General features: G+C 31.6%; 1 protein-coding gene across 1 annotated transcript; it reads left to right on the top strand.

Annotated features, from left to right (window-relative positions):
* Positions 1-10841: 10841 nt before the first annotated feature.
* On the top strand, positions 10842-15188 carry TPS9 (trehalose-phosphatase/synthase 9). Its single transcript, XM_021437193.2, has 4 exons — positions 10842-11068; positions 11970-13999; positions 14091-14364; positions 14482-15188. Exons 2-4 carry the CDS (start codon positions 12012-12014, stop codon positions 14803-14805), a joined length of 2586 nt encoding a protein of 861 aa, XP_021292868.1. The 5' UTR covers positions 10842-11068; positions 11970-12011; the 3' UTR covers positions 14806-15188.
* The last annotated feature ends 148 nt before the right edge of the window (positions 15189-15336 follow it).

The raw sequence follows: 15336 nt of genomic DNA, 5'->3' as shown, positions 1-15336 counted from the left end.
GGTTCTTGACCTAAGGTCATAGCATAAATGGCCATAAGCCAGAAATAAAAAGTCCAGGCAATAATATAAAGATAGTATCCAACTGCATTATCCTTTGAGAGAGAACAAGCAGAAGATAGGAATGACCAACAGGAGGTAGTAACAAGTGAAAACATACCAAACTATATATTGCTATATTTGACAAGCAAACCTATGACAAAGCAATTGGTCATTATGTCACGGGGTCATTACTCTCTCCCCTATAAACGCGTTTATGAGAGTGTGCAGCACACCTGCTTATAAAGAGCCCAAGACCTCCCGTTCCTGTCCGATATTGGATAGAGACACTTTCCTCGTGACATTCTCTCTCACCCGATTCCGACAACGTCCTCGTTGCCGTCGGCCACCCTGCCTACCTTGGGTCCCCCTGGGCCCAGACGCTTCGCTTTGACATGAGTCAGATGAGGTCCAGTCTGCTCTAATACCACTTGTCACGAGGTCATTACTCTCTTCCCCATAAACGTGCTTATGGGGGTGTGCAGCACATCCGCTTATAAAGAGCTCAGGACCTCCCGTTCCTATCCGACGTGAGATAGAGACACTTTCCTCGTGACAATTAGCCATGGAAGCAATCTCCTTAGATTTTATCTTTTTTTTTTCACCTTTAATTTTGCCCTTACGGTAACAATTTTTCCTTTTCTTTCTTGATTCTTGGAATTTTTCGTGTAAAATTGTATGATTTTAGTTTTCCCCTTTTGGCTTGGATACTGGATCACTTGTAACCATGGGCGGACCCATGTTCATGAGACTAGTGTCCTCAATTAAAAAAAATATTTTAGTTATTATATTATTTTTTAAAAGTTTTATATATTTAATAATATTATGAATCTATTAATTTTTTTACAATTTTTTAGAAAGTGAGATCATAAGATAGATTTTATTAGCAAATTTATATATATTAATAATATATAACTATTCTTTTAAAAAAATTTAAATAATTTATATATTAATATTTAAATTCTACATGAAAAGGTCAAAAATGTTCTTCTATAATTTAATATTTTATTAAAAATTCAAAACCTAAACTATTCTCTCTCTTCAAAAATTCAAATCTTACTCTTAAGACTTACAATGATTTCCTTTTTCTCAGTCTTTGACTGGATTTTTGACTCTCTCAAAACAACTCAATTAGATTTCAAATGTAATACAATATGGTATTATAGTATATAGTATTACGATATGGTATACGACACGATTATTTTGTTAATGGGTTGAGAGCCCCGATGATGGGATTTCCTTGAACAATTTGTAAAGATAAATTCTTTCGAGGATATCCCTAGTTAAAGAAAGCTTCGAAACTTCACTAAAGCATTGAGATAGTTTACGAATAATTTTTTCAATTCATGGTTTTGGTTTCTTATTATTTAAAATTGGTAAATATGACATCATTCCGTAATTGCATAATATACATCCATAAAGCCGAATAATCAAATTTTGATTTAAAAAATAGAAAAACAAAACAAATAATAAATAATAAATTAAAAAGAAAGATTAGGAAAAAACAAGACACAACAAATCAAGAACGGAATAATGAATATTGATTAACAAAACATAGGAATAAATCCAAAAGTTAAGGTTGAAATAAGAAACATATGATTAAATGGTATCGTTCATGGAACAGGTATAATGAGGGGGTTAATCCTTCCCCATACATAACCATATTCCCAAACCCAACTCTCAAAAAAATCACAAATTAGCTTGTTGTTCTTTAAATGAACTTAAGATCAATTTAGGATCTTCTTGAATAGAACAAATTTAATAATTGACCAATTGTACTTAGATAAAAAAATTGGTGACGACTTTCAACATTTTTCACGTCTAGCAGTTTGGTTCCTACACCCGCACGTTACGACACCTTGATAGTATTTGTAGAGCTTTCAAAAAATGTTAAATGACTTGTGAATTGTAAGGTTGCAAATATCTTAGAAGGCATCCAAGAACAAATGATTATATACTCTTTGCTTTCTGTTACTCTGTTACTATTAATTTATGCCATTAACAACTCGCATTACCTTAGAAGCATGAAAATGGCAATCCAAGTATTGAAATGGTTTTTACTAGACATCTATGGAGAAAGGCTAGCTAGTACCACAAAATACCTTAATAAATCAAAAATAAAAAAATTAAAATTAATTAAAAAAATAAAACATAAAACAATATAGGAATATAAACTCACATTACTAAGATAGTAGACACAATATTTAAAACAATAAATCTCTCCAAATGATTCTTGACTTCTAAGACTCAATACTCCAAACTATGCCTCCTCATTCTAAGTTTATTAGATAAATGTAGTGACATAGTCTAATCAACATTGATCATTTTAGATATATAAAAAATGTTGTTTTTTTAAGATACGAAATTTTAATTTTTAATTTAATAAAAATCAAAGATCTACCGCAAAAAAATTATAGAAAGTGTTTCACATTTATAAATCCTATTAGAAGTAAGATCCTAAAGTTAACTCTAATTAGGAGTTAATAATATCTAGGTTGATCTACTAATATATGTTGGTCCACTTGACTTAATTTATATTCTAACAAGATAAATAAATAAATAAATATATAAATTGTTTATATTTGATGCACTACCAATATATATACACTGTCAAGTCACCAAAATGTGACACTTCATTAATGAGACAAAACCAGAATTCATTAGGGACCTAAAACTAAATATTAAAAACTTTTTAACATTTAATGAGTTAAAAAATTAAAAAAAATTTTACTCTCTCTAATATCTCTTGCACGTTTCTCTCTAACCTTTATGATGTAAAAAATTTTTACGAATCTTGCACGTCTCTCTCAAAAATCTTTAGAATCTTATTTTTCTTCTTTTCGATTTAAGGTTGTTTTTTTCTTTCAGGATCAAAGTGTAAAGGGGAAAAGTAATTTTCTCTCTAATCTCTAATCCAGCCTTCCCACTAACCTTTCTCTTGTTCTCTTTAAATAATCGAAAATTTATTCAAGTTCAGTTTTACTTTATATGTGATTGATTAAGATTTGAAATTGACAATGAAATTTTCAATTTAGAGTATGAGATTTAAGATTGAGAGTCTTCCGTCCATATTCTTGTTATCGATTCAATTAGCTATTTTCATATAATTATAATGAGGTATTACTTTTTTATATGTTTTATAATGAAAAAACTCATGAATTGATTTAACAATCTTGATTCCTTAAAACATGAGACTTGCAAGATTTGCATTTTAATTAGTTCTTACGGTAATAGATATAAGTTAGGTATGTTATACTGTTTCTACAATGCCCTAGATCTAGATCTAGGAACCAGTAAAGATAATAATATTGCAAAGAGAAAAAACTCATCAAAAAGAGTTCAAAGAGAAAGTAAAAACTTTTAATTATCATTGCTCTTGAAATTGCATAATTTATCAAATTTAATCCTAATAGAAGAAGAAAAGGAGAAGAATATGATTATGGAATTGGAGAGAGATAAAAAAAAAAAGAAAACAACAGTTCAGAGGAACTTGGAGAGAGAAAAAAAATTTTAATTTATTAATATTTAGTTTTAAGTTCCTAATGGATTTTAATTTTACCTCATTAATGAGGTGGTACATTTTGGTAGCCTGACAATGTATAAGAAGATATACACTACAAGTGCATCAAATATAAATCCAAAAAGAAAAACTCAAAATAAGAATATTCATGTGACCCCTTTTCATTAGTAGTCCCAAATCAATGTCTTCTCATAACTATTGTTTTACTTAGAATTGATTAATTTAATTTTATTATTTTAATTTCTTAAATTAATTAAAAACTCTTATTTATCCATTAATTTCAATAATATCTCTCAAAATTGCAACTGATCTATATAAAAGAAATTATCAATGAAGTCCCCTTCATTATAATCTTTACTAACAAGTTTTTCACTATACCATATTCTTCGTTGACTATATGAATGAGTAATTTTCATTGTTACATTCGACCCATATAATATATATCAATTCATTATTTCTATTCTTACTAGATTTTGAAAAAACATTATCTTCAAAAAATTTAATACATAATTTTACTATAAATAATATAATTATAAATCAATTTTGTTAAACATGCCAATCATATTTCTTGAGTCCAATGATCTTATAAAAATCGCTTGAATATATTTTTTCAATAAAGAATATAAATTTTTTATTAAGCATTCAGTATAATTTATTTAACATGTACATAACTTAACATATCTAAATATAACCTATAAATTCAGAACCACATGTGGCAACATCAAAATCATATGAATACTAAACAAAATATATAGATCTCTCAAGTCTAAGGTCAATTAATAATTTGTAAATTGAATTTTCTTTTAATTATTGACATTAATAAAGCTTATACGATAATTTTTATTAAGGCCATGCTTAACGTATGTATCTCAAACACTACACCCATTTGTTAGTTTTAAAGCCACTATTGACATGGTGAAGTTAAAATAGTCTATCTTTTGCAAATATATAACAACCAGAAGTTGTAAACATTTTGTTACATTTATAACCTATAACAATTTTGATAAATAATGAATTTAAGAACTATAAATCCCTACTTAATAGCTTATCAACTACAATATAACCTCGATAAATTAATACTCAATAAATTAATAACCTCGATTAAATAATATTTTTGATTGATTTCAACTTAGGGCCAATATAGTAAATTAATAATTCGTTAAATTTATAAAATAATACATTTAAAAAAAACACATAAGTCCCACTTAGTATATAAATTAATAATATCTTTATACATCAAAATTATATATATATATATATATATGACTCAATTTAGAGATCTTTGTAAAATATGACTCAAATGTTACTAGTTTTTTCTTAAAATTAATGTTTCTTTGGACTTCATCTTTAACTTTCTTAATGTATAAAAAGTTTTAGTGTAGTGTTCTCGTATTATAAGAAAAAAGTACGCAATGTTATTGTTACTTTGAGTGCATCTTTACACGAGACAGACTTCAGTACAGAACTATCGTTTTCAAATTCATCTTCTTTATCATTTTTCATGATGTACTTGTCAAATGAATATATCCATGACTTCTATTTAATAAGACTAATTACATTCATGAATTTATTTTAATTAAATAAACACATAGCTCAATGGTAATTCGTAACTCAATAAGTAGGTAATATTCGTATAATCACAAAATATAATACATGTATAAAGTTCAATGTTTTGGAAACAAATAAAAAATATTTTCATAAATTAATTTTTTATGAATTGATTGCATAAATTAATAAATTATTAAATTATCGATTAAATAATATTTCAATTAATTAATAAATTTTCATGATCCAAGGGTATTAATTTATAGAGGTTTAATTGTATTAGTTTTCTATAATGTCATTGAATAATTTATGATCATATTATATATGTCACAAATAAATAAAATATTTATTAAAATATATAAAATGATAATTAATATAATAATTTATTTATCTAATAAATAAATAAATAAATTTAATTTTTAATAAAAAAATCAAATTCAATAGTACGCGTAATTTTTACACAAAAACCATATTTAAATCTCCTTTGTCAAATTAATAGTAATAATTATAGTTTAATTCAATATATACTAAAAGATATGCTATTGAAGACAAAACTTTATCCCTCAGATAAAGGTTAAACAATCATAATTGAGTTATCCTTTTCTGGTAAGAACTAAGATCTTGCCATTCATCCAGATATACTACTAAAAGAATTAAAAGAGAATAATTCTTGTAATGGATAAGAACAAATGCATTAACTTAGTTCAATACTTAATCATACATGTCGTAAGGGCTTTCGACATCAAACTAGACGCGTCCAAAAGGGAAAAAAAGAAAGAAAGAAGAGAATATTAGAATATGACTTATACAAGTCCCAATCATATAGTCCATATATACTTGACAAAACAACAGAAGCTCGCCGTCCACACTCTTGGTCATCCCAATCCAGCACCCACCATGCCCAATCCATCATGGCATAAAACGATTGTATCATCAAAGTCAACGCGACAGAGATTACATCCCAAGCTTCATAATCTTCTGCAGATCTAAATCAAACTGTTTCAACCTTTTGATGACAAAAGGATTCTTCAATCTCTTTGATTTTTATTTTTGATGTTTGACAATCAATAGGTGATGCCTTGTATATGGGTTACTACCTAATCAAATTTCATTTGTTTTATTTATATATAGCAACTAGTAACTTTGTTGGAAGTTTATTAGAGCCCAACAGTGCAATAGCTTGTGCTAATTACAACATCGATGATGAGCTTCACAAACTAAAATTCTGTAATTATATCGAAAATTATATATAAAAAAAAGGAAAAAATCGGTGCGTGAAAGATACGCTAGGAACATTCTCTGCTAAAAGGTTGACGGACCATCCGATAGTTTTGGATAGAGACGAAATGGGCATCCCTTTTATATTTTTCGCCAATCCGTGGAATGCGGCGACCAGATAAAATCTGGCCCCACACATGGTTCGAAATTTTTACATTTCTCTTTCGGAGGTCCTACCCTCCTCCCTCGAGTCCCAATCCTTTCACTTCTACCCTCACGTGCTAAACACGTGTGAAGGCTAAGATAACCACGATTTCCAACATTGAGAAGACGTGTACAGATAAGATGGGCTGCCCCAAAAATCGGTTCCTAGGCGGGTCCCACGTCGTGTTCAGGAATTAGGCCGTTGCGAGGAGGCGAGGGAGTGTTACACGTGTTTCGATGTCCGTACGAGACGGTGGGTGGGAGTTTGAGTTTGGGACGAGGAAAATGGAAGAAGAATTTTTAATTTTTTATCTGGTTTTCCCTTGAAATGTAAAAAAAAAAATGTTAATCTTTAATTTCAATAGGACTCTGTGTTCCATAGAATTACCGTTATACCACTGCAGGCTGAAAATGCTTTGCGCCGCCTCTGCATAATCGTTTTATTGGATCAAAAGTCAAAAGACCTTCGGCAGAAAATCCAAAACCCAGAAATTATTGGTTAGTATTTATTGAAAGAATATTACATATATGCTGACGTGAATGTTTATGTGAAAAATCCATTTTCATTACAATTCACAAATTTAATGTTTATGTTACATTTATGGTATTTATTTAATTCAATACATTATTCAAAAATATCAATATCTTTTAAAATCTTTGAAAAATCTTTTTTTTTTATTTTTAAAATGTTAAAAATACTATCTAATTATACCATCTATTATTCTATATGACATCATATATTAAAAGGTAAAATCCTACCCTTCTTGGGTTCAGTAACCAAAATTATTAATCTTGAACTTAGATTAAACCGGATTAATCCAAAGTAAAAGCAAGAGTTAGATTTTTCATAAATGTTGTTTTCGAACCTTTGGAAAAGAATTATGTTTAATACATTTGGAAAGAGTGCTAGTAATTAAGTTACACAAGTAAAACATTTGATATCATACTTTTTCTAAATAAAATTAATTTATTTTTAATTGATACGAACTAATAGGCGCATAAATACAACAGCAGAAAAAAAATGGTGCAAATTGAACAAGTTTAATTCGATTCAATGAAAAATTATTTATTATTTTATCATTTTCCATTGCTAAATAATGTTGTTTTAACATATATTTGAAATTTTGTCAAATTGTTTTTTTCTAAAATTTAATTTTTTTTTCCTTTTGAAAATAAAAAATTTAATTTTCTTATGATATGTTAGTTGGATATAATGCATTTTTTTATATATTATAAATTTTGAAGACTTGAATATAATTATAAAAATAATACTAACTGTACCTACAAAATTATGAATAAACACGTGTCTGTCGTCAACCATGAACGTCCGAACAACAATGTTTAAAACATTTTAAAAATGAATAACTACTTGATATTACAGATGTTACTCATAAATTTTGTCGGCATCTATTTTCCCCCCTCTTCACTAGTGAACATTTTTGGATTAAGAAACAAGAACAAATTAGCACGTGATGTCCAGCAACAATAAATATTAACCAATTATCTCTTACCTAACCCCGTGCCTTGTTATGCATACCATCGTTTTATTGAAACAGAGGTTGGTGTACCCAACAGAAGCCTTGAAACCAAAATTGGTATCCCCTATACTTCCATGGCAAGCAAAATTTTAAATATAAACCCACGTGTGGATGTGGATTACATGAAAAATGATTCCTGTTTCTTTTTTATGAGTAAACATTATTGCCTCTGAATGTTAACTGTTTAATTATGTATATAATATATATACTTTTTTAACTTCAAAAAGTTATCATTGATTGACTTTTTATAAGTAAGTTTTAAATTAATTACCGGTTAAACACTTTTTAAATATGTCGTTTTTGACATTTAATTCACTAAAATTATTAAATTTTATCGGAAAAAAATCAAACAATAACAATTTTTTTTTTTTACAGAAAAGTAACTGGTAGAATAATTGGACTCTATTGCATATTCTAAAGTTTTTATTTTATTTTATTTTAAATTTTAAACCCTTAATCAACTAAATGAGCGAAAGGACGCATAGATTGTGGGGTCCAACAATATTTGGTGAATAGCCACGAAACACGAGAGCCGGGGATTTTTTTATTTTTTAAATAGAAGTGGGTTAGGGTATTGCTATTGCCGATGCTTATCCAAATTGCCAGCTAGGAAACTGAAGTGGCGTGCTGTCTGGGGTCATGCGCGACTCGCCCCAGTCAAAGTCTATTTTGTTTTATTTTTTTCATTTTTTGAGGCTTGTAAGTATATTAAAGAATGAAGGAGAAAAAAACACAGAAGAAGTTATTAATACAATAATTACTTACTTTGTGGGAACCAAACGCGTGGCCCAGCCTGTCATTTATTAGCACACAGCTCATCCGTCTGTTCCACTCCCGAGTTCCAACTCCTAACAATTAATTAATGCTTTTGGCCTCGTACTTCAAATTACCCATGTCATTACTTGTATTTACAACAAATACCCCCTCCAGTTTTGTAGCTAATAAATACTTAAAAGTAATATTACTATTAATAGGAGGGCAAAAGAGGAGAGTGGAAGATGTTTGCGAAGATTGTCCTCTCGACCTGTCGGCTGATGCATGCACCCGATTTTTATAACAAGTGTAGAAATATCTAGGGTTTATTTAAAGCTTAATTAGGTACTGGTATTTTATAATACCAGCATTGTTTGTGGAGTCTCTTCCTTAAATATGAAGAAAACAATACCCATAGGTTAAGGAGGGAGATAAAATTATTTACGAAGGCAATTTAAATTATTCAAAAATTATAAAAATAAAAAGATATAGAATAAGAATTTACCTAACATTGTATAAAGTACATCTTTAACTAAGATATTGAAAGCAATCCTAATTAGCCATGCACAAAGGATACTATATTTTACAATAACTATAATAGGTAGGGCTTAGTTAGACTTGGAGTTTATATCCAAAAAATAATAATTAACATATAGCTGCCTAGCCTTAATCTCTCCACATTTGACCTATGATTTGTCCATTAATTTAAGAATACAAAGTATAGTAGACAAGGCAAAATGTGTTAGAGGATAATATTCTTTATGCTCTACCTAAATTTTTTTATATATATATATAGTTGTTTCGGTTAATGAACCTACCCCTAATCAACCTTAATCAATACCAGGATTTTCTTCACTTTCTCATAATTATAGCTTAACCTTGATAATGAATAATTACTGTTTTCAACCAGACCTCCAAATCTTTCATGTAGAAGACAAAAAAGGAGAGAGAGAAAACAATCGTTATTGTTCAATTGTCAAATTCCATTCTAATAAATTATGCATAATATATGTGTATATATTCTTCATACCACAACCCTAAGGTCCCAACCTAACAGTAGGTAAATTCGTGTTAATTTCCACACTCCACATCGACGCCGAAGAAAGTTTGCCTTTTCTTCTCTAAAAGAAAATATATTAATTAAAAATAAGTATTACTACGTACTATTTCATATAGTCATAAACAACATGACTTTGGTCACTCAAATAATTCCACAAATTAATTTTATAATAATTTTTTATTAATCGTATCATCAAAAGATAATGAAAAAAAAAGCTCCACTAATTCTGACATAAACCACCTATTCAAAAAAAAAAAAAGGCAGTGAAATAAACCAAAGTTTCAATTCAAATAATATTAATCCAAATCATTTAAACTATCTCCATATTAATTATGCATGTAATTTATACAATATTGAGGTAAAATAAATATTGTTAAATTTCTCTGCATATTTTTTTAATTATTCCCAACTAGACAATTGAACATTTCAACAATTAAAATTTAAGATTTTATTTTTTGAGATTTTGATGTTCAAATCAAAAAATGGGTGCATTTATAATGCAAATTGTTATTTTTTTGATAAAATTATCCTAAAAAAAATCATTTAGAAACAAATATTGTTTTCTAGCAAAAGTTATTTTAAAATAAAATCACAAACAGATATTAAAACCATAAAAGTAGTAAAACAAAAATGCTTAATTACTTATAATTTTAATTCTAAAAAAAATTAAGATATTTGACCATCAAATAGCCTAAAATTGACCATAATTCAATTCAAAACAAAAAGTAAAAAATTTCACTTGGACTTTAATCACTTGAATTCTATTCTACAATGTCAAAATTTATGCTATTTCCTCCCCTTTTTAGTAATAGGCAAATACCGCCGCCTAGACAGGGGTATTTATGTAAAAACACGAGCCTAATCCAAAAAGAGAAAAACCATGGTTAAAAAAGTAACCCAGGTAAAGAAGGGAAACATTGATATTATCCTGTTCGCAAATGGCAATTCAATAATAAATAAAAAAAACAATATATATTTTCTTCAATTTTTCACTTTTCTCATTGCATTCTTTATTTCTCTCTAATCTCTATTGAACATCCAACGCACCCTCCATTTTCATGCTGTCTCATTCCTCACGCCTTCCTCCTCTGTCTACTTTATCTCCTTCAACTTTAACCAACTTTCCGATTTCGTTTTAACCACCAAAAACCGCCTCTCATCGGCCGTGGATTTTTCAACCGCCGTAACGGCCAGGTAAGCAGCTCCCTCCCGAATTTTGACCGTTGCACCGTCGTTTTGTTTACTCCCTCCCTCTGCTTGATCTACTGTTATTGATTCACTCTCAGTTCCTTCGAGTGTTCCTTATCTCTTGTTTGGTAGCTTAGAAAATGCGGGGAAAAGAAACCAAATCGATGTTTTTCTTTTCTTTTTAAATATCGTTTATTTTGGTTACGTTGAACCGAGGAACCGTATAGTTAGTGTTGATCGGTTCTACCTTTATAATTTCTTACAATTAGATAAAAAGAAATTCGATCAACTAGAATCTTTATTTTCTGCTGAGATTCTTGGCGTGTAACTTCCACCAGGAACTGTATCATTACTTTTCAGTTGTGTTCGTTTCTTTTATTTTTTCTGTGTTTGTTTGTTTGTTTTAACTATATTAATTTGTTAGAGTTCTTTGTGCGTAGCTGTGACCTAAGATTTCGAGTTTTCCTTTGATTTCCTTTCTTTGGTTATCCAATTGGCCCACTTCTTGTTTCTTATTATTTTAAATTATCGTTTATTTTTTTTTGTAGAGATATTACCTAGGATCAAAGAAAGGTTTCGGATCTTGTTTTGGCAAAGAATAAGACAAAGAAAACTCTGAAGGCTTCTTTTGTACTAATTGTTATCATTATTATTTGTTTTGGCCATCCTAGTAAACTGAACAATTAATATGAGTATGCTAAAGAATGATCTGTAAGAAAATGTTGTAGAATATTGTGAAAAGTCACATCTGTAAAGAAAAAACATCCAGAAAGAATGACCCGGGCTTGATATCTATAAAGTGTTAATAATAAAGTTACTCTGTTATTTGGTTTGAGTAGTGTTTGAACGCTCGATTGATCTATATTTGCTCTTTCTCTGACATTTTAATCCGATCATTTTCTTGTAGTGCGGGTTTTTTTTTGTATGCCTTCCTAGAATAAAATCTTTCATGGCATCAAGATCATGTGCAAGTTTTTTACACTTGGTTTCTGGAGACCTACTGGATATTCCTCAAACTCCAAGAGCTCTCCCTCGGGTGATGACTGTTCCTGGGATCATCTCTGACATGGATTATTGTAGCAGTAATGATGGGGATTCAGATGTTACTTCTTCGGGTTGTAGAGAACGCAAAATTATAGTGGCAAATATGTTGCCTTTGCATGCTAAAAGAGATGCAGAAACCTCTAAATGGCGCTTCAGCTTGGATGAGGATTCACTTCGACTACAACTAAAGGATGGTTTTACTCCTGAAACGGAGGTTATACACGTGGGATCCCTCAAGGTTGATATAGATGCCAGTGAACAGGAGGAAGTTGCCCAAAAACTGTTAGAGGAATTTAATTGTGTTCCTACATTTCTACCTCAAGATTTGCAGAAGAAGTTTTATCTTGGTTTTTGTAAACAGCAGTTGTGGCCACTTTTCCACTACATGCTGCCCATTTGTCCAGACCATGGTGATCGGTTTGATCGTTTTCAATGGCAGGCATATGTTTCTGCTAATAAAATATTTGCTGACAAGGTTATGGAAGTAATAAATCCAGATGATGATTATGTTTGGGTTCATGATTATCACCTGATGGTTCTTCCCACATTTTTGAGGAAACGCTTTCATAGAATCAAGCTTGGGTTCTTCCTCCACAGCCCATTTCCTTCATCAGAAATATATCGAACATTGCCTGTTAGGGATGAAATTCTGAGGGGCTTACTGAATTGCGATCTAATTGGTTTTCATACATTTGATTATGCACGGCATTTCTTGTCTTGTTGCAGTCGAATGCTGGGCCTTGATTATGAATCTAAAAGAGGGCACATTGGTCTTGATTACTTTGGCCGCACGGTGTTTATTAAAATTCTGCCTGTAGGAGTTCATATGGGTCGACTTGAATCGGTGTTAAATCTTCCCTCTACTGCTTGCAAGGTCAAAGAGATTCAGAAGCAGTTTGAAGGGAAAAAATTGATTCTTGGTGTAGATGATATGGATATTTTCAAGGGCATCAGTCTAAAACTACTGGCTGTGGAACAGCTCCTCCGGCAGCATCCAGACTTGCAGGGTAAAATAGTCCTGGTTCAGATTGTGAATCCTGCTAGGGGCTCTGGGAAGGATGTTCAGGAAGCAAAGAAGGAGACATATCTGACTGCTAAAAAGATCAATGAGGTTTATGGTTCACCCAATTATCAGCCAGTGATTTTGATTGATCGTCCTGTTCCTCGTTTTGAGAAATCTGCCTATTATGCACTTGCAGAATGTTGCATAGTTAATGCTGTGAGGGATGGGATGAACTTGGTTCCTTACAAGTATATTGTTTGTAGGCAGGGAACTCCTTTTATGGATGAGGCTCTAGGTATAAAGTCAGGTTCTTCACGAACAAGCATGCTTGTTGTGTCTGAGTTCATTGGTTGCTCACCTTCTTTAAGTGGAGCGATTAGGGTAAATCCATGGGATATTGATGCCGTTGCTGAGGCCTTAAATACAGCTATTACCATCCCTGAGTCTGAGAAGCAATTGCGACATGAGAAACACTATCGGTATGTCAGTACTCATGATGTGGCTTATTGGGCTCACAGCTTCGCCCAGGACTTGGAAAGAGCATGCCAAGATCATTATAGTAAACGTTGCTGGGGCATTGGTTTGGGCCTTGGTTTCCGAGTTGTCTCTCTTTCTCCTAGTTTTAGGAGGCTGGGTATTGATCACATTGTTTCATCTTATAAGCGAACAAATAGAAGAGCAATATTTCTGGACTATGACGGCACTGTTGTTCCTGAAGCTTCCATTATTAAAACTCCTAGCCCTGAAGTTATCTCTATCCTTAAGACTCTTTGTGACGATCCTAAGAACACTGTGTTTATTGTTAGTGGAAGAGGGAGAGCTTCACTTAGTGATTGGCTGGCTCCATGTGAGATGCTGGGAATAGCTGCTGAACATGGGTACTTCATAAGGTATGCTCCTTAAAATTTTTTGAACATTTAGCTAGTGCTAAATTTAAATGCCTTAAAATAAACTGAGGTCTTTTCCATTCTCTTCCTGCAGATGGAGTAAAGACTCTGAATGGGAAACCAGCCCTGTGGGTGCTGACCTTGAATGGAAAAAGATTGTGAAACCTGTTATGAGCCTGTATAGAGAGGCAACAGATGGCTCCTGCATAGAGACTAAGGAGAGTGCTTTGGTGTGGCACCATCAGGACGCAGACCCTGACTTTGGGTCATGCCAAGCCAAGGAATTGTTGGATCATCTGGAGAATGTTCTTGCAAATGAACCAGCAGTTGTTAAGAGAGGCCAGCATATTGTTGAAGTTAAGCCACAGGTATGACAAAATTGTTTTACCATTCAAAATGCTGGCACCTGTCTTTTTCCCTCTCTGATATATATGTTCATAGTATTGTTGAATTGAGCTTTCTAATAAATGTTCTTTATTATTCAGGCAGTAAGTAAAGGGGTGGTTGCAGAAAAGGTTCTGTCGAGAATGGTCAATGGCGGGAAGCCACCTGATTTTGTGATGTGTGTTGGTGATGATAAATCCGATGAAGATATGTTTCAGAGCATATTAACATCTGTTTCTAATCCATCCTTGCCTGTGGCTCCAGAAATCTTCGCATGCACTGTTGGGCGAAAACCTAGCAAAGCGAAGTATTACCTTGATGATGCTGCTGACGTGTTGAAATTGCTTCAAGGTCTTGCAACTGCTACTAGTTCAAAGCCTAGGTGCCTCCCTGAGACCCAGGTTTCCTTTGAGAGTAGTGCTTGACTTAAAACAGAGTGGCTGGTACGAATTTACGAGTTGTGTATGATGGAATCTCTGATTTGCTGCAAGGGATTTCCCTGAATAAGGGAATACTCGATTATAACTTATATGAAGCTTTGTCGGTACTCGCCAGATTCAGTTGTAATGCTATACCAGCTCTTGAAATGGTACACTTGGCTGGAAGGTGATTGGGAGATTTAAATGGGATGGAGGAGCTGACAAATATGCTTTATTCTTGTGTATGGTGATGTCAGTCATGGTGCCAGCAAAAATTATGGGATCAGTTCACACTTGTTTATAGTGGTTTTCTTACTGAGTAGAGGCACCGTTAACTTGTATAGATACATTGCTTTCCAACACAAAATGCCAATTTGATTTCAGTATGGCATGTCATGAGAAATGTTCCCCCCGAAGAAAAGGATTTATACATCTTAAAACTAGAGTAGAGACATTTGTGTGAAGTGATAGTTGCTAGTGGGTTCAAGATTGAATGGGCTGTTTGGGTTGTAGGATATCTGGAATATGTACCTAGGC

Source organism: Theobroma umbraticum, unplaced genomic scaffold (assembly GCF_002168275.2).
Source record: "Theobroma umbraticum cultivar Fairchild unplaced genomic scaffold, ASM216827v3 scaffold_20.0, whole genome shotgun sequence".
NCBI classification, from domain to species: domain Eukaryota; kingdom Viridiplantae; phylum Streptophyta; class Magnoliopsida; order Malvales; family Malvaceae; genus Theobroma; species Theobroma umbraticum.
The sequence above is the reverse complement of the archived record's forward strand: the minus strand, read 5'-3'. Positions and strand labels throughout refer to the sequence as shown.

Bases quoted from the DNA above. Each gene is read 5' to 3' on its own strand.
- TPS9 (XM_021437193.2), top strand. From the start codon at position 12,012: ATGGCATCAAGATCATGTGCAAGTTTTTTACACTTGGTTTCTGGAGAC. The intron at 14,000-14,090 runs GTATGCTCCTTA...CTCTTCCTGCAG, and splicing joins GAACATGGGTACTTCATAAG to ATGGAGTAAAGACTCTGAAT. The intron at 14,365-14,481 runs GTATGACAAAAT...TTTATTATTCAG, and splicing joins TTGTTGAAGTTAAGCCACAG to GCAGTAAGTAAAGGGGTGGT.